At 40.3% G+C, this 27,673-nt stretch overlaps 1 protein-coding gene across 5 annotated transcripts; it reads left to right on the top strand.

Annotated features, from left to right (window-relative positions):
- Positions 1–186: 186 nt before the first annotated feature.
- On the top strand, positions 187–27,673 carry Vamp4 (vesicle associated membrane protein 4). Of its 5 annotated transcripts, none has more exons than XM_005363968.3 (8): positions 187–351; positions 3,635–3,752; positions 8,223–8,269; positions 10,508–10,558; positions 16,834–16,934; positions 18,098–18,177; positions 21,493–21,544; positions 25,731–27,673. In XM_005363968.3, exons 2-8 carry the CDS (start codon positions 3,687–3,689, stop codon positions 25,757–25,759), a joined length of 426 nt encoding a protein of 141 aa, XP_005364025.1. In that variant the 5' UTR covers positions 187–351; positions 3,635–3,686; the 3' UTR covers positions 25,760–27,673. The 5 variants fall into 5 exon arrangements, with proteins under 5 accessions (XP_005364025.1, XP_005364024.1, XP_026643406.1 ...); XM_005363967.3 differs by having other exon boundaries at positions 23,413–27,672; XM_026787605.1 differs by lacking the exon at positions 25,731–27,673 and adding an exon at positions 21,734–22,120.

Raw genomic sequence — 27,673 nt, forward strand, 5'->3', positions numbered from 1 at the left:
TCGGTGTCTCCACTGCCTGAACTAGTCCCCTCCCTCCAGCAACAAGCTGCGGAGCGCCGAGAGGCTCGATCTCCTTTGCCTGGGCCCGCCCCACCAGCCCTCTCCAGGCCTCGGAGCGCCGAGCGGCTCGATTTCCGCGGCCTGAGCCGGGGCCCCCCCCGCCCGGCGCCAGGCGGCTGCCCGAGCGCCGAGTCGCTCGATGAGCGGGGGCGCTGCAGCAGCTCAGCGGTGGCGGCTCTGCGCCCTCGGTCCTCCCCCCTCCCGCCCTCCTTCCTCGGCTTCCCGCTCCCTCCCCCGCCCGCCCTGCGCAGCCAGCGGGGACTGCTGCCCGTAGCTCCCCCGGAGCCTCAGGTATCCCGCCCCGGCACGCGTGGGGAGGAAGGAAGCCAGGCGACGCCCCTGCCCGCCGACCCCCAACGTCCGCTGGGGCAGAGAGCTGGCCTGCGTGGGGACCAGGTCGCGAGTGGGGAAGGCGGGGGCGCGGGGTGCCGTGAGGAAGGGGCGCGAGGACGGGTGGTGCGGCTGGGACGGCCGAGAAGCTTTGTCATCGAGTTGCCCTCCCCCGGAAAGAGCTGTTTTGAGGGGGCGTCTGCGCCGGGAGTGGGGGCTGGAGTTCCTAGCGGACGTCGGGTTGCGGGGCCTGGTGCAGCGGCGGGAAAGAGAACCGGGGACCAGCAGGGATGCTGCCTGGGGTCCTTTCCTTAGGGGTGCTGGAGAAAGCGCGCAACCCCGCTGTGTTTAGAACGACCCGAGGGTGGAGGTGAACCCTTCCTTACACGTAACAGGTTTTGCGAGTAAGATTTCCTGTCTTGACTCGGTTCAAATCACGATTTGCGTGGAACTGCCACCGAGACTGCAAATGAGATGAGGACTGAGGAATAACCAGAAAGGGAAGGGAGGCTAAGAAAAAGGGAAGTCTGTGCCCAGATTGGAGCATTTTGGGAAATGAAACACACAGAACGTGTTTTTTTTATAAAGTAAAAAAGCCAACATAGATTAAACAGCAGGTTAGAAGTTTATTACGTGTAAAGTCACTGAATAGAGAACGTACTACAAAAGATATCATACGTGAGATTTAAACGAATGATGAAGTACACGTCATTGTCCTGCGTTGTAGACACTTGAGTGAACCCTGTAGTGTTCTGTCCTCAACATGGAAAGACATCAGGGATGGCTCTTACTACAAAAGTATTTTTGGTAGAGGAACTGTACGCAGAATATAGTCAGCTCTAATTTGTGAGCACAGTTTATTTCTGTGCAAATGTCATTAGTTGTGGGGCAGGAAAGAGTAACTCATTTATCTGTCTGCTGTTTTGCCAGTGACCTGAGTTTGCTCCCTTCTTCAAACTGATAACTTGGATTTAAGAACTTGAAGGGGTTTACTCCCCACTAAGGCTTAGTGTTATTGTATCTTGTAGAAAGGTCACGTAAGTTCATTTGATCACGTCTTTCTCTGCCGGCTAAGATCAGGAATATCTGTTTTGATCAGTGAGTTGTTTCTTTTGTGCTGTCTAAGTTTAAAATATAAATTCCAGATATAATTAAAAGCCCATTTTCTTTAATTCTTTGTCAATTTTTTCAGTACATTCTGGATATTTCTGCATGAGAATTATACTGAAATTAAGATGTAAGGACTAAAATGGGCTGGATAGATCTAACAGAAATAACCACGGAGTAAAGAACCCTGCAGCTGTCGCTCAGGCATGGGTAGTGATTTACTGTTTCAAGTGCTTTGAAAGCAAATGACAGGAGGCTGATTTTACTGTTAGAACTTTGATTTTGGTTTCTAAGAATAATGTAACAATCTTCAAGTGTTTTTTTTTTTATAGAAAATGGTAGGTTGTTATAAGAAAGTATGTCTTTCTAGAACAGAGTTGTGTAACATGATGGCAGCTAAATGAATGAATATTAAAACTGATAATATATAGGCACTTATTGATCTGTTTGAGTGGAGTGACATAACATTGTTAGGTATTTACCCAACTAAGTGTTCTTAACGATTGTTCCAAAGACATCTCCAGAATAAAAAAGAAAATGCAGGTAAAACCCTGAATGCTAAAAATGCTTCTGTGTTTCTGCATATGCATGTATGTGTCCAGCACATAATAAACATCTTGGGTTTTTAATGAATTTTTAGTCAGTTATCATCTGCTCCACAATACTGAAAATTTGTTTTTGCATAGCAACTACTTCTCTAGATTTTGATCCTGTTGCATATGCAAGTATTTCCTGGAAAAATCACAGTGCATATTAACATGAAAGGCTGCAAAGAAAACCAGCTTTGTTTAACTTCCTTGTTTTTAGATATGAAAAGTCCCATTTTCTCTCAGAAAATGTCTGTGAACCCAGAATGTGAAAGGGTGTTTTTTTCTCAGTAAAGCAACCCATTTGGCAGGACATTGTCCAGTAGAGGGCAGCTGAAAGTCCTCTTAGTTTGTTCCTACCACAGTCTTCTGAAAATAGTCACAAATGCTCCCGATTTCAGGAGCCAAGCCCCAAGTTATTATACCTGTGCTTGTAGTTGGCTATAATTTGAGATGGCCTCAGTCACTTTGTTGGTTTCAATTAATTTGCTAGAATGACTCAAAGAACTCAGGGAGACAGTTTACTGAAGTCTGCCAGGTTATTAGAAAGGCTGTTAGGAAGGGTGTAGATGATTTATCAGATGGCATAGATGGAAAGGCATAGGAAAAGGAGCCCAGAGCTTTCCTGACCCCTCCAGGTACCCACCCTCTAGAAAAGCCCATGTGTTTATACCTCAGAGCTCTCTAGGGTCTAGAAGCTTCATTTGTGGAAATAGTAAATTACAACAGCAGCTCTTGGGGATCACTTCAAACCTTTGCTCTCTGCTTCAGAGGTTGGGGTGGTGTGGACTAAATAGCCCAACCTTTTCATCCTGACTTGGTTGTTTTCAGTGAATAGCCTCCCATCTGAAGCTGCGTGTAGACTGCCAGACATCTGTCAATATCTTTAGCGTCAAAATCTCACATTTATCACTCATGGGTGTGGGGCTTTTAGGTTCTGCATGTCAGGAAGCGAGAGAAGACCAGAGAGAGAGAGAACATGTACATATGTACACACATGTGTAAATATATTTGTGTGAATATGTGTATGTATATGTGTACTGTGTAAGTTAATAGATACATGTGTGTATATATAAATATAGAATTGTTATTACCGCAATGTCACACGAGTACTTAAAATTAGCCACCCTCATGCAGCACCAGGGGACCATAGTGTATGAGTGTTTTTTGCATGGGTTATCTCATGTGACCACCTAACTTTCTGCAGAGTCACTATTTCACAGACAAGGAACCGACTCCTTGCTTAAGCAGCTGGTTAAAAGTGTAATGACTGTAAGCATGCCGCTGTTTTCTGACTCAGTGAAAAGGCAAAGCTTCAGTATCTAGGGACTATTCCCATTTTCCCCCTCTTTGACATCACCTGCTCTTCCATGTTATAAAATCCTAAACTTACCCTCTTTCTCTACATGTTTCCTTAGGGGAATAACACTCACTTTTGTTATGGTTTTAACTATTTCCTGCAGGCTAAGGCTTAGCATATAGACTAGACGGTGGAATGGAGCAGGTCCGAGGGTAGGTTCTCCCATTACGAAATCCATTCTCTCCTTCAGGTGGCGGACACTTCCTCTGTGGGACACAGGAGAGTGCTGGTGAGCAGAAAGGATGCCTCCTAAGTTCAAGCGCCACCTAAACGATGACGATGTCACTGGGTCTGTGAAGAGCGAAAGGGTACGTTTGGAATCTCAAGCTCTAAAGAGAGTCCGTGTAAGCTGCACTCCTTGTAGAAGGTAGAAGGACATCTGGAATGTATGGAGCAGCAAAGGGGCGACCCTTCTGTTGGCCTGAAAGGGTCATGTCTGATGCCCCACAACAAAAAAAAGGCTAACAAAGGAGAAGTAGGACAGATTACCTGATCCTGGCCTTATTTTACCTGACATGAGAGCCTTTAGATTGAAGACCCAAAATGGAGGGTGAATTGGCCTGTTTTTATGTTGAGGTTTGATGAAGCCTGGATGACTGTAGAAATTGATTGGACAGAAGAGTGTGATCTAATAGCAGAGAGAAAGGGGGAGAAAGAGAAACTGTTTCTCCACTTCTTTTTGGCCTTTATGTCCCTTTTTGCTGGAGATGGCTGGATATGGGATAGAGAAACCTTTTGGAATGGGGGTCTCAGACCTATCATCGACAGGGTAGGTCAAAGAATGTTTTTATGATCAGTTCCTAGAAAGATAGGGGAAGATGAAGGTAATATTTTCAGGTTTATGGCCATTTCAGTTAGATGTATATAGTTGAGTGGATTTTGGTATTTTCAGAGCTGGGCAGTTACAGTCAGTTTTAGGGCATAGCTGTATCCCTGAAGGAAGCCCTGTTCTCTTTTCCCGTCATCCACATTCCCTTCAATTCATTCAGCCACAAACAACTTAACCTTTGTCGTTTGACTTATTCTGGGCCTTTTATGTAAATGAAATCATATGTATCTTGTTGTAGTTGGCTTCTTTGATTTGTAATGTTTTCAAAATTGTCAGTGTTGTAGTATTAGTACTTTACATTCCATTTTCTAAATTTTTTTTCATTTTTTATTTTATGGACGTGGGTGTTTTGCCTGCATGTATGCCTGTGTTTGGTGTGTGCAGTGCCCTAGAAGGCCAGAAGAGGGCTTTAGACCCTCCTGAAACTGGAGTTACAGGTGATTGTGAGTCACCATATGGGTGCTGGGAATCAAGCCTGGCTCCTCTGAAAGATCAGGTAGTGTTCTTAACCACTTCGCCATCTAACCAGCCTCTTTACGTTCCTTTTTAGTGCTGAATAATCTTCTGTTGTGTGTATGTGCCACATTTAGTTATCTGTCCATTAGTTAATGGAAATTTTGCGATGCCTGCCCCACAACACCCCATAGTTCAGCTGTTCTGAACACTACTGAATGAATACTAATACATTTTGTTTGAACATATATTTTCATTATATTTTTGGTTGTGAACCTACCCTTAATGGCTGAGCAATTTTCATTGCGGGGGTATGTATGTAGCAACAGAATTACTAGCTCTTGTAGTAACAATACCCAACCTTTGGGGGAGATGTCAGACTTGTTTTCCAAAGTGGGTTGACAGTTTTAAATTTCCAGCAGTGGTATATAAGCACACCCTAACACACCCATACTCTGCCTGCTGGGTGAGAATGATATCTTACTGGATCCTGTTATAAATTCTTTATATTGTATCCCTAACACACATACCTGGTCAGTGAATATTGGTCTTGTGTGTTTCTCAGTGGACAACTGAGATAAACTCTCATTGTCTAGTCTAGTCATCTTCAAAGCAGGATATAAGTCACTGGGCTGTTGTGGGAGCTCCTTCCACTCCTTCAGCCAATAACTGCTGAGATACCAGCCCCAAGGAGCGGAAGGAGCTCCCGCAACACTGGGCTTGTAATTTCATACGATTTTTGTTTTATATATATTTTTTAATTTATTTATTTATTTGAGACAGGGTTTATCTGTAGTTTTGGAGTCTGTCCTGGAACTCACTCTATAAACCAGATTGGCCTCAAACTCACAGAGATTTGCCTGCCTCTGCCTTCTGAGTGCTGGGTTTAAAGGCATGTACCACTACTGCCCGGCTGTTTTATATATTTCAAACTATATTATCAGTATATGAACATTGAACATTGTTAAGTCTTTTTTGTTGTTAAGTCTTCTTGGTAGACGGTTCATTTTATAATTGTCTTATAAAAAGTCTTATTTGGTTATTTATTGCAGTGCTTTAAGGTTTGTCTTTAGGTTACTAATATCTTTATGTTTTGAGCTTACCAGTATATCTTTTCTTCACACTCCACATTATTTTTTGTTTGGCATTTCTTTTAGGTGAATCTCTTGAAAACAAATAGATATTGGCTGGATTTTGTGGCCCTCCAGTCATTTATAATTTTGTTTTTAGTAGGCTCATTGACTTGCTATGATGTTTATATCATTGGAACTTTTCTGTGCCAGCCATTTTCCTATGGGCAGTGAGTGACCTGTTTCTGCTATTTGTCTGGGTCGTTGTTATTTGAACTTCAATTCCATCTCTCTGGAATGATTTTCTGTGACAGCCTCAGGACTTTTATGTAGTCACCCTGTCACTTTCTGCCCCTTCACTGTTTGAATTCTCTCCATGGCATTTTTCTTAGGATCACCTTTTTCTCTGAGAGCCGAGACCGAGTCACAGCTTATGCATGGTGTTTACACCAATGCCTAGCACATATTAAATGCTCAGTGTTAACAAGTATTTTTAATGAGCATTCAACATACCCTTTCTTTTTTACTCTTTAGTGTGTTAGATATTAATTATTTTACGTAGATAAATGGCTATCATACATACATACATTTCTTTTATTTCTCTCATACTTTTACCAGATTGGTTATTTTTATCTCATCTCTTACCTTGGCCAGCGATTACAAGGTACTCTAGTGAATTTATTCACTGTCTTCTTCTTCCCTCTGTTTTTAAAATGTTCACTAAATATTTTAACGATACTGAAATCTCTGTTGTCAATGCACCAAAAATGATTCACCTTCATTAGTTTCCTTTTTTTTTCCCCTTCCTGCCTTCACTCTTCACCAAGATGAGCACGTTAATATACTGTACTTCCTCTCTTCACACCCCCACACCCAGCCTCTGAGCTTCAGTGGGAAAGTTTTAAGCTCTCTTAGAGACTTGTTTTATTGTTGTTGTTGTTGTCTTATTTAAATCCCGACATTTGGGCTGGAGAGATGGCTCAGCCGTTAAAGGCTAGGCTCACAACCATAAATCCCGACATTAAAGACTTGTTTTATGATGTTTTTTATTAACGTACTGTTCACAGTGACACATCATCATTGTGTGTGTGTGTAAGTCTGGTGTATATGCACTGTGTATGCACGTGTGCTCACCTTTGTGTGTGAGTTGAAGTCAACATTGGGTCTTTTCCTCAGTTGTTCTACGCCTAGTTTTTGAGACAAGGTCTCTCACTGACCGTGGTCGTGACCTTGCTGGCCAGAGAGCACTGAGGAGCCTCCTGGTTCCATACCCCAGCATTGGGTTAGTGCATAATGCCACACTCGGCCTTTTACATGGATGCTGGAAATGCAACTCAGGTCTCGTGCTTGTGAAGCAACTCCTTCATCTCCCGAATAATCTCCCCAGACTTCATCAAACATACAGTTTGGCTGTACATTTGATTAGATTCTTTGATTCCATCCATCTGTATCCTAAGACTTTGTTCTAATTTGATTTTCTTTTTGGCTGGTCTCATTCCTTGAGCAGTTGTCCTCAGAAAAGATGCATAGGTGATTTTGTTTCCCATTTCTGTAGATGTGAATTACCGGAACTTTAAAGCACCAAAAATCTGCTCTTTCGTTTTCCTTAGGGAGCAATTGCTCTTTGCTCTTCCAAGCTGCTAGAAGCTGTCTTCCATTCTTGGTTCATTTACTCCACTTTCAATCTCATTTTCTTAGTGTCTCACCCCCTCTGCCTGCCTCTTCTCTTTGGAAGAACCATTGTCCTTGGTTGGGACTGAGATGAATACTCAAAAAGACCTTCAGACTCCTTTCACATGGCAAGTCTCACCTCAGAACTTAACAGAGTCACAGGTTTCAGTTATTGGGACATGGACATCTTCGGGACACCGTTACTCTGCCTACATGGGAGGTATTATTTGTGTTTGAAGGTCAGGATTTTGCTTGTGTTTACTCTCCTTTTAGGACCTCTTGTTCTCCTTTTAGGGAGAGTGTGGACCATCTTCATTTCAGGGAAGACTTTCCTTTGGTAATGTGAAACTGTAAAGTTAACGTTTGTTGGAAATTAACATGTGTAGTGGGCTGTTTCTGGACTAAGTATCTAGAAGAGCCTTTGTCTTAGCTCTGATGTCTCCCCCTTGCTCCTTCTGGGGTACATTGAGCTCCACAGTTGGCTGCTGCCAATAGAGAGAGTGCAGGGAAGGAGAGTGACTACCATGACTGCCATGCCAGTGACAGGTTCTGAACTGGAAGTTTCCTCTGGAAGGTCAGCAGACCTTGTCCCATAGGTTCCAGCTGCCAACGAGGCGTCTGCAGTTTACCCTTCTCTCTTCCTGGAAGCCGGTTTAAGAACGTCAGCAGCCCAGAGCTTGTTTCTTTTCTCTGCCCTGACACTTCGTAGTTTCTCTGCATCAGAAAACTCAAATCTTTTTCATTTTTTTTAACAGAGAAATCTTTTGGAAGATGACTCAGATGAAGAAGAGGACTTTTTTCTGTAAGTTAACTTTTTCAGTTGTAATTAGCAGACAAGAAAGTGCACATAGTTAAAGTGCTCATTGCGAGTTCTGACATATACTAAAATCTCTATAATATCATCCAAAGAAGGAACACAGAGCTTGCCCTAGAACTTTCTTCCACTGCTTTGTAAGCTGTTGCTCTCCCAGGCTGGAGTTTCCACAGATCTGGTTCTGTCACCACAGCTTCTGTTCCCTAGAGTTTTATATAAGAGAAGCCACGTGACCCCCTTTTTCTTTCTCAACTCACTCCATTTGCCATACCTGTTCACTTTGACTCAGTGTGGATCCGCAGGTGGGGTGTTTTGCTGAGTCGTTTCCCTTGTGTGGATATACTACAATCCATTTATCCATTCACTTGGCTGTGGATGTTTGGGGGGTTATAGTTTTTTACTAATTTTACTAATTTACTATAGTAAATTTCTTGTAAATGTTTGTGTGTAGGTATTTATGAGGACACTTGCCTTCATTTCTCTTGGGTAAATCCCTGGCATGAAGGCTGGTGCCCATTCATGTCTGTCTTCTAAAGTGGCCACACTGCGACTAACGCTTTGATTTAACTGAATCAATTTTTCATATAGCTTTCCTCTGTCCCATCCTTCCAACAGGCTCTCACACCGTATCCCAGGCTAGCCACAAACTCAGCCATCACCTTGCCTTTGTTTCCCAAGTGCTAAGATTAGAGATGTGTGCCACTGTGTATCTGTCTGTCTGTCACTTTTTCTGTTTCTCATCCTCACTCTTTCCGTCCCTTTCCATGTCCTTCTCTTCTCTCTTCCTCTTTCCTTCATTTCCTCCCGTATTTATTATATCATAAATATTATATTGAAGAAACAATGTCACTATAGTAGTTTTAATATGTTTTTTAGTTGTTGTTTGTTTTTTGAGACATCTCTATGTAACAGCTCTGGCTGTCTTGGAACTCACTTGGTAGACCAGGATGGCCTCTCACTCACAGAGATCTGCCTGCCTCTGCTTCCCAAGTTCCTGGATTAAGGGTGTGCACCCAGCTTTTGGAATGTTTTAACCTAATGGTTTTTAGGTAACTGTCTCATCTGTGGCATCCTTACTTAATCACTGATTTTTCATGCTTGCTTCTGGATTCATTCATAATTATCTGGTTCAGAATATGAAACAGTGCTCTGACCTGTCATTTGGGATAGATTGCTGTTCAGAGTTCTAAGTACAGATCTCCAGTGCTGACTTGGAGCTCTGAAGACCAAGAGGGAAAAGCTTACAGAAGTTAAGGCAAGGTGATATTCTAATACTTATAGATGATATTGTTTTAATGAATAGTTTAATTTTTTTCTTCTAAATATGTTTTCTTAGAAATGCATATTTTCCCTTCCTTTAGAGAGTTCCATGTCTGAAAATTAAGAACCTCAGGTTGTTTTGTTTTTTTGAGTTTTGTACTTGAAACCTTCTCTATCTTCTAAAAAATTATAACAAAATACCCTGAAGCTCCTATTCCTAGAGCACTGAAGTGGATGGATCAGGGTGTTATATCCTTGGGTGTAACAAGAGATAATAGTAACAAATTGAGACTGTTAAATGCTTCCTTGTGCTCTTGCATTTTCTTCTTGCCGTGTGCATATCTGTAAGAAAGGTATATAAAGGGGGCTGGAGAGATGGCTCAGAGGTTAAGAGCGCTGCCTGCTCTTCCAAAGGTCCTGAGTTCAATTCCCAGCAAGCACATGGTGGCTCACAACCATCTGTAATGAGGTCTGGTGCCCTCTTTTGGCCTGTAGGCATACACACAGACAGAATATTGTATACATATTAAATAAATAAATATTTAAAAAAAAGAAAGGTATATAAAAGTAGATTCAAATTTTTAATGTTTTGAGTAAATTCAAAGCAAGTTGCAATTTCAGTTCTAGAATTGACCACAAAGGTATTCATAGTCAATGACAGTCTAGTTGGTATGACATTTCAGAGTTCAATGTGTAGGAAAACTATCACTAAAGATTAGGATTATGGACTTTCTCAGGAGGTTTTACCCCTTGGAAGAATTAGATTATGGCCAACATTATATACCATGAAGTAGATACATGATTATGAAGGATTCATTTCAACCAAGTTCTGTAAAATGCAGCTACATATGATTAATGATGATCCATATTTAGAATCCAGCTTGATTGCTCACATAGATGTGTTTCTTGTTTTCATATTTGTGTGATATTGTCATTACTAACATGAACTGGGTATTTTATTTTCAGTCGGGGACCATCTGGACCAAGATTTGGACCTAGAAATGATAAAATTAAACAGTAAGTTCCTAGATGCTCATTCATTTAAATTATTGTTATAGTTCTCTGTGGACCAGGGCTATCATATGTGGCTGTTGTTTTTATAAACAAGCTTTTTTCATTATTAGAACACAAGCTATATCCATTTGTTTCCATATTATCTGTAGCTGTTTTTGAGCTCCAACAGCAATGTTGAGTATTTGTGACACAGAGATCACAGAGCCCATAAAAGCTAAGATTTCTGCTCTGTTGCCTTGTGTAGAAAATGTTTGTTAGGTGAGCATGGTGGCACATGCCTGCATTCCTTGCCATCATAATACAAGCTGCTTTCAGATTCATATTGTGTGGAAAAAGAAAGAGTAGCCAAGGTGCTCGCTCCCTGCACCATCGTCTCTCACCTCAGCTCTAATGCCCACTGCGGCCAGTGACTTCAGTAACAACTGTAGAATACTGCGGTACAGAAGAATTGCTGCTTAGACTGCAGCTACCTCGTCAGTACCTGGGAGTTTGAAGAAGCTGTCTAATGATGGTCCACATGGAGTGGAGTGAAACGGGCCTCACAAGCCACGCACTGTCTCAAGTTCAGTGGATTCACAGGGCATTCTGCATGATGCCTGCATGGTGTCAGTGTGTCACTGTTGAGCCAGAGTGACTCTATCCATCTTTTATATCCAAGATGTCACTGGAGCAGAAGGATCTATTGATGATACTTTTGGGTTTTGATATTGTTGTTTTATCCAGCCAATATGCTTTATTTCCTCTCCAGAACGCTTCTACAGAGTGAATCTAATGTAGGATAGGGCCTGTTGTGACTCTTGAGACACACACACATACAAATTATTACTGTGACTTTGACAATCACAGAATTTTTGTTTTTGTTTTTGTTTTGTTTTGTTTGTTTTTTTCGAGACAGGGTTTCTCTGTGGTTTTGGAGCCTGTCCTGGAACTAGCTCTTGTAGACCAGGCTGGTGTCGAACTCACAGAGATCCGCCTGCCTCTGCCTCCCTAGTGCTGGGATTAAAGGCGTGCGCCACCATTGCCCGGCTTCACAGAATAAAGAACTATTGACTGATGTAGCGGTTCTTGCTCATAGAGCTGAAGGCTGGCCAGATTTAGCTGGAAGTCAGTCATCAAGGAGCAAACTGAAAATTGATGGCCCAGCCTCATGAACTCTAAGATAACATGACTCACTAGTGTATATAAGATGGCAGAGGACATCTTGCCTTGCCACATGCGTAAGGAAAACTCCCTGACATTAGTCTAGCACACCAAATCAGTCATTTTATTTAACTAAGATGCATTATTACTACTTAATTTATAATAATTAAATGGAGTATTTCCCAGCATTTTAGATCAGCAATATTATTGCTTTGTTGGAGTTTAATTGGCCAGTAATTGTTAAAGTTGGTTACAGATTAATAAAAAATATCTACAGCACTTTTTAGGAGACATTTTTGAGAAATACTCTTTATTTACTTGCTTCTGTAAAATTCATTTTATTGTGTCATTTTCTTCTTTCTTTTTTTTCAATCCCAGGGCTTGAGCCCAGAGCCTCATGGATACTAGGCAAGAGCTCTACCACTGAGCTACACCGCCAGTCTTTCTAAAATCCTATTTAAGTCAGGGTCTTTCTGAGCTGACAGGCAGACCTTATTTAAGTCAGGGTCTTTCTGAGCTGACAGGCAGACCTTGAACTTGAGACACTCCTACTTCCTCCTCCTGCTGAAATTACTGACTTAGACCATCAGTTCTACAAAAGTTTATGACTTTTATTGGAATGTTTCCTCTGCTTTTAAGTTGAATTATAGCATCTTAAATGCTACTTTGATAATTTTAGATACTTTCTGTCACAGATGAGCAATCTGCTATCAACTTACTCCAACCAGTTCAAACTTTATAAGGCACCCAAGGATTTCCCATGATATAACGGCAATATATATGCAGTTGTAAGAATTCAATATAGTTTTAAAACTTCTTTGTTGGGACCACCAAATTGGCTCAGCAGGAAAGGGTATCTGCCTCCATGCCTGAGAACCTGAGTTCAGTTCTTGATATCCACATGGAGGAATTGCAAGAGAGCTGGCTACTGTGTGTGCGTGCACACACACACACACACACACACACACACACACACACACACGTGCGCGCGCGCACACACACACACAATGAATGAATGAATGAATGAACGAATGAACAAATGAAAACACAATTTAAAACAACAAACCCTCTTTGTCAACGGTACTTTAAAAGGCAAGGTGGGGTTGTTAACGGGAAATTAGTATTTTCTTTATAAGAAAGACTGTGTATGTGTGGCAGAATATAATTTTTGTTTGTTTGTTGTTTTGTTTTTGAAGACAAGATTTTTCTTGTGTCTTTGGCTGCCCTGGAACTCACTCTGTAGACCAGGCTGTCCTGGAACTCACAGAGATCCATCTTCTGTGCCTCCTGAGTGCTGGGATTAAAGGTGTGCACCACCACCACTGGAGATCCACCTGTGGAAGACTGAGACTAGATTCCTTTCTTCCATTATGCACAAAAGTCAGTTCAAAAGTGGGCCTAAAGACCTTGGTGTAAGACTGAGACTTTGGGGCTACTAGAAACCACATGGTAGATACATGGGCGAAGCAAGATTTGACAAGTGGCAACTCCAGTAAATTACTAAGTCTCTGTGTAGCCAAAGGGCAGAGTGGAGAGAGCCTCTGCAGGCTGCTCACCCAGCCCTGGGTTCATGTCCACAGTAAACAAAGAGCTGAGCAGCCAAAGCACAAGCAGTCTAGTTAATAAAGGACACCATGAAGAACTAGTACGCAGCTATCTGTGACAAGATGTACACCATCTTGAGCTGCCAGGGAAGTGCTTATTTAGACCACATTAAGATTTCCCCTCACCCTCGTCAGAATGCTGTTAAGAAAAACAAACAAACAATGTTTGAGAGGATTCGGGGGAATCCTGCTGCTAGAAACATAAATTAGTTCAGCCAGTACAGATCAGTGTAGAGGTTCTTGGGAAAAAAAAGTTAAAAATCATCCTAATTATCTGGGTACCCACCTGTAACCTGGTACTTGGCAGGGTTGTCCTCAGCTACATACTTGTTGAGTTTGAGGCAAGCTTGGACTGTCTAAGATACTATCTCTAAAAACTTCTTTAAAAAACCGGGCAGTGGTGGCACATGCCTTTAATCCCAGCACTCAGGAGGCAGAGGCAGGTGGATCTCTGTGAGTTCAAGACCAGCCTGGTCTACAAGAGCTAGTTCCAGGACAGGCTCTAAAACTTCAGCGAAACCCTGTCTCGGAAAAAAAAAAAAAAAGATTAAAAATTGAATGCCATATGATCTAGTATATCATACCCAGTGCTTCTGTGTATGAGTCCCCCCTTCCAAAAAATAGTCAAAGGCAGCTCACTTTAGGGACGTGTGCAGTACCCTTTCATCATGCATTCATAATAGAAAAGTTATGAAATCAGCTGAGGTGCCCATCAGCAAACAGAAAAATGGGAGGCACTGGAGATTATCGTGTAAAGTGAAGTAATCTGGCCTCCTAAAGACAAGGGCCACACGTTTCCTCTCATGTGGAGTGTAGCAGGGGAGGAGGGTTAAAAGGCCACAGGTGGAATGGGAAAAACGTGGAAAGAAACGGGTAGGAGAGGGGATAGAGATGCTCAAGGTACACTGTGTATGGAGATGTCACAGCGAAACCTAGGAGTTTTGAGCCTTTTGAGTTTATTTTAAAATCATGAAAATATGGCACATTAATATCCATAATAGCTATAATCGGAGTGTGCGTAGCAGCCATAGTACATTTCATCTCTGTCCTGCTAGTTGACACTTGTGTGACATACAAATGACTACTTGGAAACTCAAGATGGTTCAGGCTTGTCTTAGACTCTATGTAGCTGAGCACAGCCCTGACCTCCAGATCCTCCTGTCTCCGTCTTTCAAGTTCTAGGTTACAGGGAGACATCAACATACCTAGATTTTTTTCATCCTTTTCAGGAGCCTCCATGTTGATTTCTGCTTTGACTGGATTTATTTCCATTCCTACCAACAGTAACTAAGGGTTTCCCTCTGTGCGTTCTCACCAGCATTGGTTGTGAGCAGAGACTTGCTTTCATTTTTAGCACAGAGGGCTTTACTGTCACTGCCTTCCAGCTCTCTAGTCACTAGGTCGGCTTCACAGAATTCACACTCCAGTTGTTCACTTACTCAGCACCACTGCCCTAAAATACTCTGCCATGCACTCACAGGTGAATCAGTTGGCTATTTCATTGTGTTCAGTCCTTAAGGTGGGGGATGGGACACCTAAGCTGGCAGTTTTTCAGCTTTAAGATTAATGAAATGGGTTAATTGTACAACTGATTGTATAGTTGTATAAGTATTCATGGCACTGTTCTTTAGAAGGGTAAATATCTTTAGCCCTCTGCTGGATAACTAGGATCTGCAGTAAAACATCTCTTGGAGATTCTGCAGCCATGTCAGATCTGCTTGTCCATATCCCTGCTTGGTTGAGTCTTACTCTTAGAGCCTTCAGTAGAATAATGTGCGGGAAGAGAACTCTCGGAAGCTGGGATGGATCCCAAAGGCTATGTGTGGATAATCCATGGTCACGCATAATGTTTTTAACATAGGTGGAAGATGGGATCGCCAGACATAGCCATTGCTGCGCATACGTGACCACCCTGCCTCTCAATCACCTCTGAGTGGGCCTTCCCCTTGTTTCTAAAGCACACACTTCGACTGGCTCAAATAAAGGACAGAACTCGATCTCAGAACTGCACATGATCCCTCATTCCCAACTGTGGGTTAATTTGGGGGCATAGTATAGGACATGACAGAGAGGAGATGTGTATTGGGATGTTTAAAAAATGCCCAAATGACCTGGCTTTGGTAGTGCACACCTTTAATCCCAGCCTTGGGAGGCAGAAGCAGATGGTGTGCGCTCTCTCTCTCTCTCTCTCTCTCTCTCTCTCTCTCTCTCTCTCTCTCTCTCTCTCTCTCTCTCTCTCTCTCTCTCTCTCTCTCTCTCATACACACACACACGAAAGACAAGTGCATATTCTTATTTACTTAACCGTATGTGTGTTTCACTGTGTGTATAGTTGCTAATAATCATTGTGCTTTTTTGAGTTTTAAGGAACAGAAGTTCTCTTTCTCTTTTTAGATGTTTCATTGTCAAGGCTTGTTATATAAATTTAAGATAGGTTCTTACCTGTGTTTAGAGCATCAGAGGGATGCGGGACACTCAATTAAGCATTTCTGTGTTTTTCTGCTTTGGAGGGAGCTCCTAAGTGACAGTAGGTCGATGAGGACTGTTTGACTAATTCTGAAGTTTGTTCAGTTTGCACTGGATAGTCTGAAGTTTGATTAGAAGAGTCTCCCATCTCAGAAAAGAAGAAAACCATTTTCATTTTGAAAGGCTGCATGGTAGCACGACCAATAAAAACCCAGAAGCAGATATTGGGGTTCAAGCTGAAGATCAGAAAATCAAAGCAGCCAAGCCACTAACCTCTACCAAGGCTCAGACAAACAAATAACCTGTCCGCAACGTGACTGCAGACTGCAATGCTCTCCACCAAACCTCAGACTGCACTGGGCTCATGTCTCCTACCTTATATTCTTCTCTCCTCCCAGCCATAATCACTACTGTCTCCACCTTCCTAGTGTTGGGATTAAAGGCCTGGGATCTTTATTTATTAAGACACAAATAAAATATCACTATACTAATTGTTTTTCACTTTTGCCTTTTGGTGGTGTTTCCAGATATTCTTAGGTATTCCGGGTGGTCTTGATTCTTACTTATACTTAAGGGAAAACTAATGATCAGTGGAGAATAATGGCCATTGGGTGTATTCAGTGCCTCATAAAGTGTGCTGGACATTTCCATTTTAGAAACGGTAGTTTTTATTACCCCAGTAAACCTGGCCAGACACCTTGGTAAGTCTTTTATGGTTGAAATGCATTGCAAAGAAAGGTAGGTTATGATTATCAGTTTTGCCTGCTGTTTCAACAGTCTAGTAAAAGGAAAATGAAACACTGAGTCACACTTAGCATTCTGTCAATGTTCGATTTGCTTATGAGATATACTCAAGATAGAATCAAGACTAAAAATAAGCTTTCAGTTAAATATTTCCTTAATGTGTATCCTTAATCCTTAATTACTTGAGAACTCAGGCCAAAAATGGAAAAACATTGCTTTAGTTGAATGACAAACCATAGTTCTCTGAGAATTTGCCACATAGTAAAAGTTCTAACAGTGTGCGTATCCCTAAAGGAAGAATAAATCTCATCTTTTTTAAACTAGTGTTCAGAATCAGATGGATGAAGTCATTGATGTAATGCAAGAAAATATTACAAAGGTCATTGAGCGGGGAGAGCGGCTAGATGAACTGCAGGACAAATCAGGTACAGCTGCTGCCTTCTTTCCGTATCTCTTGATATTATGAATATGCGTGTAACTGATACCTACCTTTCCTTTGTCTCACTGATGCGTAGGAAGTCAACATTCAGTTCTTAAGACTCACGTCCGTGCTTGGTTTCTGCTCACTAATGTGAATGGTCTTACTATATTTCCTTCTTACTCAGTTAAGAATGGAGAATTTAAAACTACAATGCCAAAAAGTTAATCCCCTCTTTTCTCTTGTCCTGTTAATGTTGATATGCTTTGTGTTTTTTATGTCAACATGGTAAAGTTAATCTGTGTTCAGTACTCTTTTCAAACTTGTCAAGTATCTTTATTTTATGTATTCTCTGGTAATTAGGGAGTTTTCTTTACTGATGGGTGTTAGTCTCTGTGTCTGTAATGATTCCCATATCTGGACCTCCAATATTGTTTGAATGATGACTTAGGCTTTCCTGGATACTTAGCAGCTTTTGTTTACAGGCAGCTGCTAGCCTTTGAGCCTGTAATGATTTTTGGCACATATTAGCCATTCATGCAGTTTGAATGGTGAGTGGCTGCATGCCAGATTCATTCTTGATAGACTTGCCTGACCAGAAACTTGCTTGATTACTTTTCTTTTCACTCTAAATCAGTTATCCTTGTTTCCTAAAAATTTAATTTTCTCTGTGTGCAAATTTTTTCTAGCGTTGTGCCAAAGTATTTGTTTTGTTTCCAGTGTTGGCATCTGATGTGTACTATCGGGCATTGGCCCAAGAGCAACAACCACAGCCCCTATTTAAAAAAAAAAAAAAACTGCTATTACATTAATTTGTGTGCATGTGCCTGAATTGGAGCACACAAACAATGATGAACGTGTGAAGCCTAGGGTCTTGGCTCTCTCCTTCCATCATGTGGGACCCTGTGTTCAAACTCAGGTTATCAGGCTTAGTGTCCATCTGGCATCCCCCACTATTTTTATTTTCAACCTCTATTTTCTTAAAAAATTCTTTGAACCAACTGACCTTCCATTATGTTTTGCTTTTGTTTTTTCCGATATAGACTAATGAAATTTGTGTGTGTGTGTGGAGGGGGATTTAAAAAGTAGAAATTGATGGATTTGTCTTCGTGTGACTAGATAAAATAATTGTGTCATTTAATCCGACTCTCCACCCTCTGTGTGATACAGAAAGCTTATCGGATAATGCAACTGCATTCAGCAACAGATCCAAACAGCTCCGAAGGCAAATGTGGTGGCGTGGATGCAAAGTAAGTAAAGGAGAAGGTGGGGTTGAGAGCAGAGAAAGATTTGAGGAGAAGGGGCCACTAGTCTCTGAGCTCAGTGAGAACCAGCGCTGTAACTGCTTTTCTTATTGGGAGATTTCCTCAGCTTTGGACACGAAAGAATAACTAGAGGAACTAAGCACTGTCTGATCCCTCCCAGCTCTCTGTGAAGGTGCCCTCATTTCCCAGTGGTCCAGCGTTTGGACACCCAGTGATGCCCATCTGCCCTCCTTAGCAGCACTTCTTCCTAGCAGTTTTGGGGATATACAGAGTGGTTTGTTTTTTTATTTTTATTTATTTATTTATTTTAATAAAATGAAATCTGGAGAGAAATATGATTTTTTTCTCCTAGAAGTAGTTTGTATGCCAGAAATTGTCCTAACAAAAAGAAAAAGTCCCATTTGATTCCTTCATTATTTCAACAAAATAAGAAATAAAAGAAAAATTTTAGTAAGGACAAATGGATTCACTATGCACTAATATCCTTCAGAAATGAATTTGCCTCTTAAATCAAGTGTGGCCAAGCATGAAACAAATATCCTTTAACATTTTATAGCAAATTTCATGTTATGAGAACAAATCTTTCCTTCTTCCTCTTGAGTCTAGGATGCGTTTTTATTTTGCCCAAATCCTTAAACATGGGCTCATTGTTTTTAAACCCTCATTTTAGGGTTCAACAATAATTTTTTTTTTTTTTTTTTTTTTTGGTTTTTCGAGACAGGGTTTCTCTATGGCTTTGGAGCCTTTCCTGGCACTAGCTCTGTAGACCAGGCTGGTCTCGAACTCACAGAGATCCGCCTGCCTCTGCCTCCCGAGTGCTGGGATTAAAGGCGTGCGCCACCACCGCCCGGCCAACAATAATTTTTTAAACCCAAATTTGCCATGTTAAGGATTTCTTCCAAAAGATGTCTTGGATTTACCAAGTTTTATCTGTTTATCTGTTAAATGTCTTGTTTCCTGAAGTAAGAAGAAGAAAGAAGAAGACAAGTTTCATTGCTCCCCTCATATAGAACGTTTTTTCTATTTATTTTTGTTTTCTTCAGAGAATAAATTTTGTATTTTCTTTAATTTCTTCTCCACCTCCTGCTCTAAGGTTTTTAAAGAGAGTTTAAAATATACAGGATTGTTGTTTTAAACAGACTCAGACTCAGTTAACTCTGTAGCCCACTCTAGCATCAAGCAGGCAGTGAACAGCATGGTCATGTAACTTAGCAGAGACCATTGGAAGCAGCGAGTGTTCTCTACCTCACCTTCTCAGGCTTCTGTTTCTCCCTCCTCCTCCTCTCCTAGCGTCTGGGGCAGTTCCCACGCCCCACGTTCTGGATTGACTGACTGCAGTGACTTAGGAAGGCTGTTATGGAAAAGGAGATAGACACACCAGAGGTTGCCAGTGGCTGAAAGGTTGTAGGCTGTGCAGTTGCTTATGAGGGAACTTTGGGGGCCAGTGATGGAAACGTATCTAGTTATGATGGTTTTAGATACTTCTTGCTCCAATTTGGAAACCTAGGAAGAAAATTCTATTCAGTAAAGTGTTTTTAAATTTTTGTTGGTTTTCCATATACATTTTATAAAGTTAAGCCTAGTTAACTTTATATTATTAGACAAATTAATATGTGTTTTGGGAAAGGTAAGAAAGCTACTATTAAATTCCATATGATTTAAAAAATATTTTCAGGTTAAATAAAGAATTTAAGTACCTTTTAGTATAATATAAACCCTTTAGCGTAATCTAAGCCCAGGTTCAAGACTATTTTTACATTTTTAAGTAATCGTAATTAAAGACTTTTATATCCAAATTGCAAAGCTTTCTGTTTATTTCTTGGGTCACTTTGTTGGTGCCACAGTTGTGATGTCATGAAGGGTTAGCAGTGATTCTGTTTTTAAAATGTTTAACTAATTCCTGTTTTTATGTATAATTGTCATTTATGAAACATTTCTTTATTACATTGGAAATACTGATTTTTTTAATTTTTGAAGGTGAACCTTATTATAAAAATCTTGGAAATTAAAAAAAAAAAGAAATCACACACTGAAGTTAACCAGTACATCTGGGACCTATTCAGTTAGAATAGCCACTCTGAAGCTTTGTCACCTCACTCTGGACTTTACACTTTCACTATCTAATGTATTTTATATACTTATACACTTATTGATCTTTTGAGTACCCCCCCAAAAGCCGGCTGGCCTAACTCACTCTGTAAACCTTGAACTCACAGAGATCCACCTGCCTCTGTCTCCCAAGTGTTGAGATTAAAGTCATGAGTTTTTAACTATATGAAAATGTTTGATGAAAGCAAGGCTTTGATACATCAAGGAAATGAAACTAGTTTAAATAATGTGTGCACTTAAGAAACAATAAAATTATGATTGTGATATTTTTATATAAAAAGATAACAAAATATCAAGCCGCTGACTGAGAAATGATCCTCAGGCTTCTCTAAGTGGAACCGGACACCATACTCTTGTGTTGTTATTTATAGAGAATCTAAAGTATAGGCCTTAGTGTGGGCATTACATCATGAAGGGGTGAAAGCACGGTGAGGAAAGAATCGACAGGATTCGCATGCACTCGGAGACACTGCAGTGATGCCTGCTGCCGCATATGTGATGGTCCCCGTGAAACCTGCTGTCGTGTAGATGGCAGTCCCTGTTCATGGTTTTGTTTTCCATTGGTTATGTACAGTGAGCTGAGGTTAGAGAAACCTAAATTTGTCTTGGCACTTGGAAGAGAAACACCAAATTCATTTTACTTTATTATACATGTGTTCCATTTTATTGTTGGTTATTAGTCTTCTTTTTAGTTTATCAAATTATCTTTGGTATGCCTCTACAGGGAAAACTACACATAGAGGATTTGGTATCATCCATGGTTTAAGGCATTCATGGGCTGAGGGCACATGACTTCCCACAGAAGAGAGGAGGACCATTGTACATAAAATAATAGTGGACTACTGGCTGCCAGAATTTTTATCCAGTCCTAACCAGAACTGCTAAAACTACAGTTTTGGGTCTCACATTCGAAGTAGGCCACCCCGAGAAGGCTCCGACTGTGACTGCTTACTGTGCAGTACATCCTTAGATGGTAACATCCTCCAGAGCAAACCCTCACATTTGTGGGAACTTCAATTATTTATGTAAAAATACAAGACATCCATCAAGTTCATGTGAGAAACAGCGAATTGGAAACCCTGCAAGGAGTGTGCCTGTTAATTGATGAGGCAGGGAAATAAGTAAGTAGCAGTCAGAGAGTCTTGTCTTTATTAACAAGTCAGATTTCATTTGCCTTTTTGTGTGTTACAGATAAAAGCCATCATGGCTTTGGCTGCAGCTATCCTTCTGCTAATGATTATCAGTAAGTATTTCTTGGATCATTGTTTCTTGAGGTATTGTGTTTTGTAAGGCTTAGGGTTTGATTTGGTGTTCATTTTTTTCAGAGACATAATCTCACTATGTAGCCCAGGCTGTCCGAAATGCTACTGTGTAGCCCAGGCTAGCCTCTTGCTAGTTTTATTTTAAGTCATTTTTATCCTTTTCATTTCAGTTGACCTAATGTATGTAATGCAAGCATCGAGTAATGGCACGTGCATTGAACAAGAAGGGGGCCTTTACCTAGACTTTCAGTCTCTGAAGACTGCTTTGACAATGTCTGAGTGTGCATTTCTGTGGGGTCTGTATCCTTGGCTAGATCCTCAAAAGGGCACTCCTCCTTCTGCTCCTCAGCCACACCCCAGTCACAGCTCGGGGCTCAACCATTTGTTTAAGGCAGAATCTGGTATCTGTTAGACTTAGGACAAAATAGTTTTTTGTTTACTGTTGTGATCAGGAGACAAACTCAGTTAGCTTCTCTAGATAATTTTGTATGTGTGTTTGTAGATTTGAGCTTAGTTTTAGTTCTGAAAGCATAATTCATTCTGTTTGTTTTTTCTTAGTAATTTTTTCGAAGTTAGACTATTTTTTATAAGTACCTTTCTTCAAGATCTCTAATATTTACAGAGATTTTGTAAAGAATTAAAATCTTAAAAAATTGAAATTTTTATAAGGATATTTTTAAACTTAAAAAGTGTTATAAAGAACTAACAAAGAACTGTAATCCAGTCTCACTACCTGGGTAATAAAGAACTAACAAAGAAGAACTGTAATCCAGTCTCATTACCTGGGTAATAAAGAACTACAAAGAAAGAATTGTAATCCAGTCTCACTACCTGGGTGCTGCTGTGTGGGTTTGTTTAGTAGTTGAAGTGTATTTGTAGCCATTTAATTAACCATGTTAATGCTCATGCTACTTCCATGGTCATTCAGAGCAAGGAGAATTTTGACTTCCTTGACCCATAGGTCTCCAGCTGGGGTTAAATGGAAGTCTGCCTTCTTATTTCAGCTTTCATTGTATAACCAAGTGTCCTTTCATAGACTTGTTGGCCCACAGTTCTGCTGACTTCGTGGTTTGAAATGGACCTCACAGATGGTCTAGAAATGCTACCCTCTTACTAAATGCTATGCCACACCTTCATAGACAATACTCGAGCATATTCAGGGATGAGCTACAGTGCTGCTGCCCTTGACTCCATTGTAATGTTTTAATTCATGATATCTGTTCAACAAGGTGTCTTTCAATAGAAGCACACATAAAGCCAGAGACTCATGGGAACTTAACCCTGTATTTTCCCTAGGTGTAGTGGTTCAGGAGTCACCAGTTCAATGTTATGATAACTTTGTAGAATATGATTATCACAGACAACAAGAACCTACCATAAATAGTGGGCACCATGCATAAAAAGGACTATACAATTCAACTATACTCTCCCTGTACTATACTGTAGCTGCTATTAGTATGGCTATTTTATATGCTTTTAGTCTTTTCCTCTTGGTATGTAAGCATGATTTTCAAAAGCTGAGATTGTATCAGACATTTTCCAATAAATACTTTATTAATTATTTTCCCACATTGTTAAATATTGTAATAGTATTTAGAAGCTATGGGCTACTGTTTTGCCGCAGTTCATTTGCTCAAGAGGCCAGCGTTAGAGACTTGTGTTGTTTTCTGATGGTTCTGCATTTGTTCGTATTTCATAGCTGTTGTCTCAGATCAAGGTTTGGCCCAGGTTTCTCCTCTCTAGCAGTGGCCGATACCCACACTTAGGATTGTGCTTCTGACCTAGCTGTTGTTGGTTCTGATTTTGATGTGTTCTTTTTCTTTTTTTGTTTTACTTTTTTCTCTTACAGTTCTTATAGTTGTGAAAAACCGTACTTGATTTGATGACAGAGATCCTCATTAAACAAGATCTGGGACAATAATAATTAAAGATTGCTGCATAATTTAAATGAAACCTATGTATATAAAACTTTCAGTTTTTCTTTTTCAAGAAACTAAAAGGCAAGTACCACTTCAAATTGGAGCATTGAGAATATCCAATTATGTTCTTCCCAACTAGCAAAATGTGTTTTTGAATAATTATATTTAAGACAAAGATAACTCTATTTTGCTTTATTCCAAGGATCTAATTTGAAACTAGATACTTGCCAGTTTGTTATATGTATATATAGTTAAACACTGATGACAATATCCCATACTTGTGTTTTAGTGGCATTAAAAATGTTTATTAATACCTTAAAGTGAGGGTCAGTCTGGTGGTCAGAAGCCTGTGTAGAGTCCTGACTCTCATGCTGAAGGAGATTCATAACCATCCTATCAGTATTTGCAAGAATGTCATTCTTTTCATATTGTAGTTGCTTTGCAGGCCATTTCCACAGTTACAGATTAACAAAAGCTATGTGTTGTAATGTTCTGCCTTCAGCTCTACCTGAAACATTCCAGTAAACCTATTCTGACTGTATAAGGAAATACGTGGTAATTTTTTGGTATTTGCATTTTGAAAATGGGAAATTTAAGCAGTGTGAAAAGCATAATATGGTACCATAAAACTGGAGATAATAAAAGTATTGGAGAATGTCATTGGAGTGTCTGAAAATGAGCAGTATGTAGCGCCCAGTCTTGGTCCAGTTGATTGTCAGTTAAACTACAATAAAAAGGGACTAATTTTCATGTGAGTAAGTGCAATCTGCAGGTAATTTTTCCTTGATTTAATTTGTTAATAGTTTTCCCTCTTTAGCCCTGTGCCAGAAGAGCATAGTCTTCTGCTTTGACTATCATGTTTCTCCGGCACTCTTGGTGTGTTCTCTGACACTTTTGGGGACATAGATGTTGCACAGTCAAGTGTCCAGACTGCCAGTGGCAGCAACTGGCAAACTGTCAGGAGCATGGGTCATCTGTACAGAATTAGTCACAGTGTTCAGGGGCATACCAAGATGTGTTCATTGTAAAGAGTGCCAACCCCTTAATACTGTTTTAAAAAGTCCACGTGAAAATACATCCTGAGTGCAAGAGGAGAAAGAAAGGCATGATAATCAAACTGGAGACTGTGGGAACTTCTTCTTAAGCTAGAAATAGAGTTCACAGGATTTGCCAGTATTTGGGGGTAAGGTACAGTCATGTGTAACAGATACTACTGTGTGATCATTTTAATTCAAAATGTATAAAACAATTTGGATTTTCTTTGTCTAATTCTACAGTGGATAGTACTAACAGATAAGAATGTTTTTAATGGAAAGAAACTTGAAAGGCAAAAGCCAGATTAAGTGATATCCTAGACACTTGCAGGGTCTAGCTATAACTGCTGACTGTGCAATGTCTTGCATATTATGGAAAGTTGACTCTGTTCGTTAGTTCATGTACACAGCTCTGAACTGATGATAAACCCTTTTGGAAACGATGGGCCAAGGAATGTTCTCAGTCTCAGCAGCTGGTAGTTCAGGGATGGAGATGTTTTATTTGAATCAGCAGAGTTGGTTCTAGTGTATTTGCCTTATGTTTGGATTGTAACAAGACTCATAAGTCATTAGCTTTCCACTGATTAGTGTAGAAGTCTTGTTTCACTCAGTGTCTGTTAGTGAAGATGAAGTGTTTTTTTTTTTAAAAAAAAAAAGATTTCGTATTTCCAGTACTTCTTTTAATAAAGTATACCACTTTTAAGGAAATAATTATTTTTAAAAAATGGAATTATAAAATTATTTTAAACATCAAATATAGAAAAGTTTAAATTGCATAACTTTATGTGTATAGTTGTTTTATTTAAATTTGTTACTGCTAAGGAAACCCTGTTGGCATGTGATGACCCCACTCAGTTTATTTATTGTTTTATCTTTTTTGATTTTACATAATCCTGAGACCCTAAAATGACTGGCATGTTTATGACATTATATGAAATACTGGAAATACAGGTGTTCCTCCAATAAGAAGCAATGGAGAGCCAGGTGTGACGGCTTATACCATAATCCTTGCTCTGTAAACACTGAAGCAGGAGGGTTGCCATGATTGTGAAGCCATCCTGGACTTCATAGTGTGTTCTGGACTAGCCTGGGCTACAGAGTAAGAACCTGTCTCCAAAAAACCAAACAAGAAAAAAAATAGAAGAGAAATGGTTGTTGCAATTGATGCCAGGCCTGCCTCCATTCCCTCCTTAATCGTTCTTTTTCTCGTCCAGCTCAGATCATCCTGCACTTGAAAAAATGAAGTTTTACCACCATCAAAACTATCATTACTTAACACCTGTGAAGATCAACAGAAAAATTCAAGTAGCTTTGCTAATGTTAGTTGATGCCCAGTGAAATCAGGTCACGACTTCCATGCCTGAAGCGTGCCCTTGTGGTTTGTCAGTAACAGAAGCCTCTTCCTTGCAGCAGTTTGTGATGAATGGGCTCTTCCTCCTGATCAGAACTCAGTGGTGCCTGTGGTCTTTGATTTCATTGTCCTAAAAAAAACCCATTGGAAATTGTCCCAAAATTGTATGAACTGGGACATCTATTGGTTAAGAGAAGGTCCAGAATTGATGATGGAACATTGTTGAAGGTGGAGAAAGAGTAATACACATGAGGTGTCCTTACAGTTCATCCCTGGGCTCTGCATTAGAAAGTACTGTTGGTGCTTTAATGGCAGAGTTGACACCTTGCTGTTCTGTGTAGCATGTGGGTACCCTGTAAATACACACACATAGGCTGAGGCCCAGACATGGAAGTTGCTTAAAGTCTCTCCTTGCCACTTCCACGTGGTCTCTGTCCTGTCAGCACCGTTAATACACAGACTTGTATTCACATCTTGTAAATACTTTATGGTTAGAAAATATGCAAGTCTTTTCCACATTGAACACAAATGTTACTAGTTGTATTGAGTCAGAGTGTTACTAAGCTAGGGACTGTACTATCAGTCAGATTTTGTGTTTTCACATAGAAATGTTACTGGAAATCATTTTTACTTTTCCATGCATGGTAGTAAGAACAGGAGCCCATCTGAACACATTTTGGGAAGGCAGTTGCCATAAAACAATGTAAAGACAATGAGTCAGAAGGAGCAAAAGGGACCATCTTAGTCCATACAAATGCCGCCCTCCCTTAGACTGACAGAGTTTGAGCCTATTTTTGTGTGTCTTGTTTTTGAGACTATGTGACCCACGTTGGCCTCAAAGTCATAGACAGCCACTGCCTCTGCCTCCTAGGTGCTGGGATTAAAGGTGTGCCACCATGCCCTGCAGCCTTTTTCTTTTTGATCAAAGAAAGAATTCCTGGGCTCAAGTGATCTTTGAAACTTAGCCTCACAAGTAGCTGAGACTACACGTAGGCCCCACCATGTGCAGATGGGTAGTCTCTTTCAGCCTGATGTTAGTATTACTTGGATATTTATTATCCTATGTCAAGTAGAATACGGGGTGGGAACACACTTTTATTCTGGCTCTTGTTTTATTTTGCAAAGCTTCTTAGAACAAGTGAGTAGGGCTAAAAATAAAAACATTGCTAATCCAGTTGGGATAATTGTAAGCTTGTAGAGCAAGGACCATGCCGCCCTGTTGTCTCTCAGCACTGCAGTTCCCTGGCAGATGCTAGACAAAGGTGAGGAGAGAGAGGACTGTGCTTCTGAAGTCACACTGTGTTGGTGTGAGAGCTGATTCCCAGTGTGTTTTGAGAGGTGTCATGAGTGATCTAGGTGATTACCTAGAGATAAATAAATATGTTCCTGTTATAATTGAGTATAGAAAAATTCTGGTTTTACAGTGTTGCATTAGCTTCTTTTCACTTGAAAAGTTTATAAAATAAAATCACATTATTTTAAAGCTGTGCATTGCATATGTCCAAATATTTAGTAAAATGTTAGAGATAGGAAAATTCAGCATTGTGTTTTGTCTTAGTTGTATGTCATTATTTTACTTCCCACTATCCCTAATTTAACCATTTTGGCAAGTGCCTTTGACATTTAAGGGGTATGATGGGAGATGAGCAAATGTAGGTGCCACACCCCTTTCCCTGACTTCTCAATTCCCCATGGCCATTTCTGTTCTACAGTGCTACAAAGTTCAGTCCTTTGTGTTCATGTGGAATGTGTTTGTAGCCTCTCCAAAGTAAACAGCAAAATAAACCATTTTGTAGAAAATCAAAA

This window comes from Microtus ochrogaster (genome assembly GCF_000317375.1).
Source record: "Microtus ochrogaster isolate Prairie Vole_2 chromosome 6 unlocalized genomic scaffold, MicOch1.0 chr6_random_2, whole genome shotgun sequence".
Taxonomy (NCBI): domain Eukaryota; kingdom Metazoa; phylum Chordata; class Mammalia; order Rodentia; family Cricetidae; genus Microtus; species Microtus ochrogaster.

Coding starts and splice junctions, on each gene's coding strand:
- Vamp4 (XM_026787605.1), top strand. CDS start 3,687: ATGCCTCCTAAGTTCAAGCGCCACCTAAACGATGACGATGTCACTGGG. Junction 8,270..10,507: donor GAAGAAGAGGACTTTTTTCT/GTAAGTTAACTT, acceptor TTTTATTTTCAG/TCGGGGACCATCTGGACCAA. Junction 18,178..21,492: donor TGTGGTGGCGTGGATGCAAA/GTAAGTAAAGGA, acceptor TGTGTGTTACAG/ATAAAAGCCATCATGGCTTT.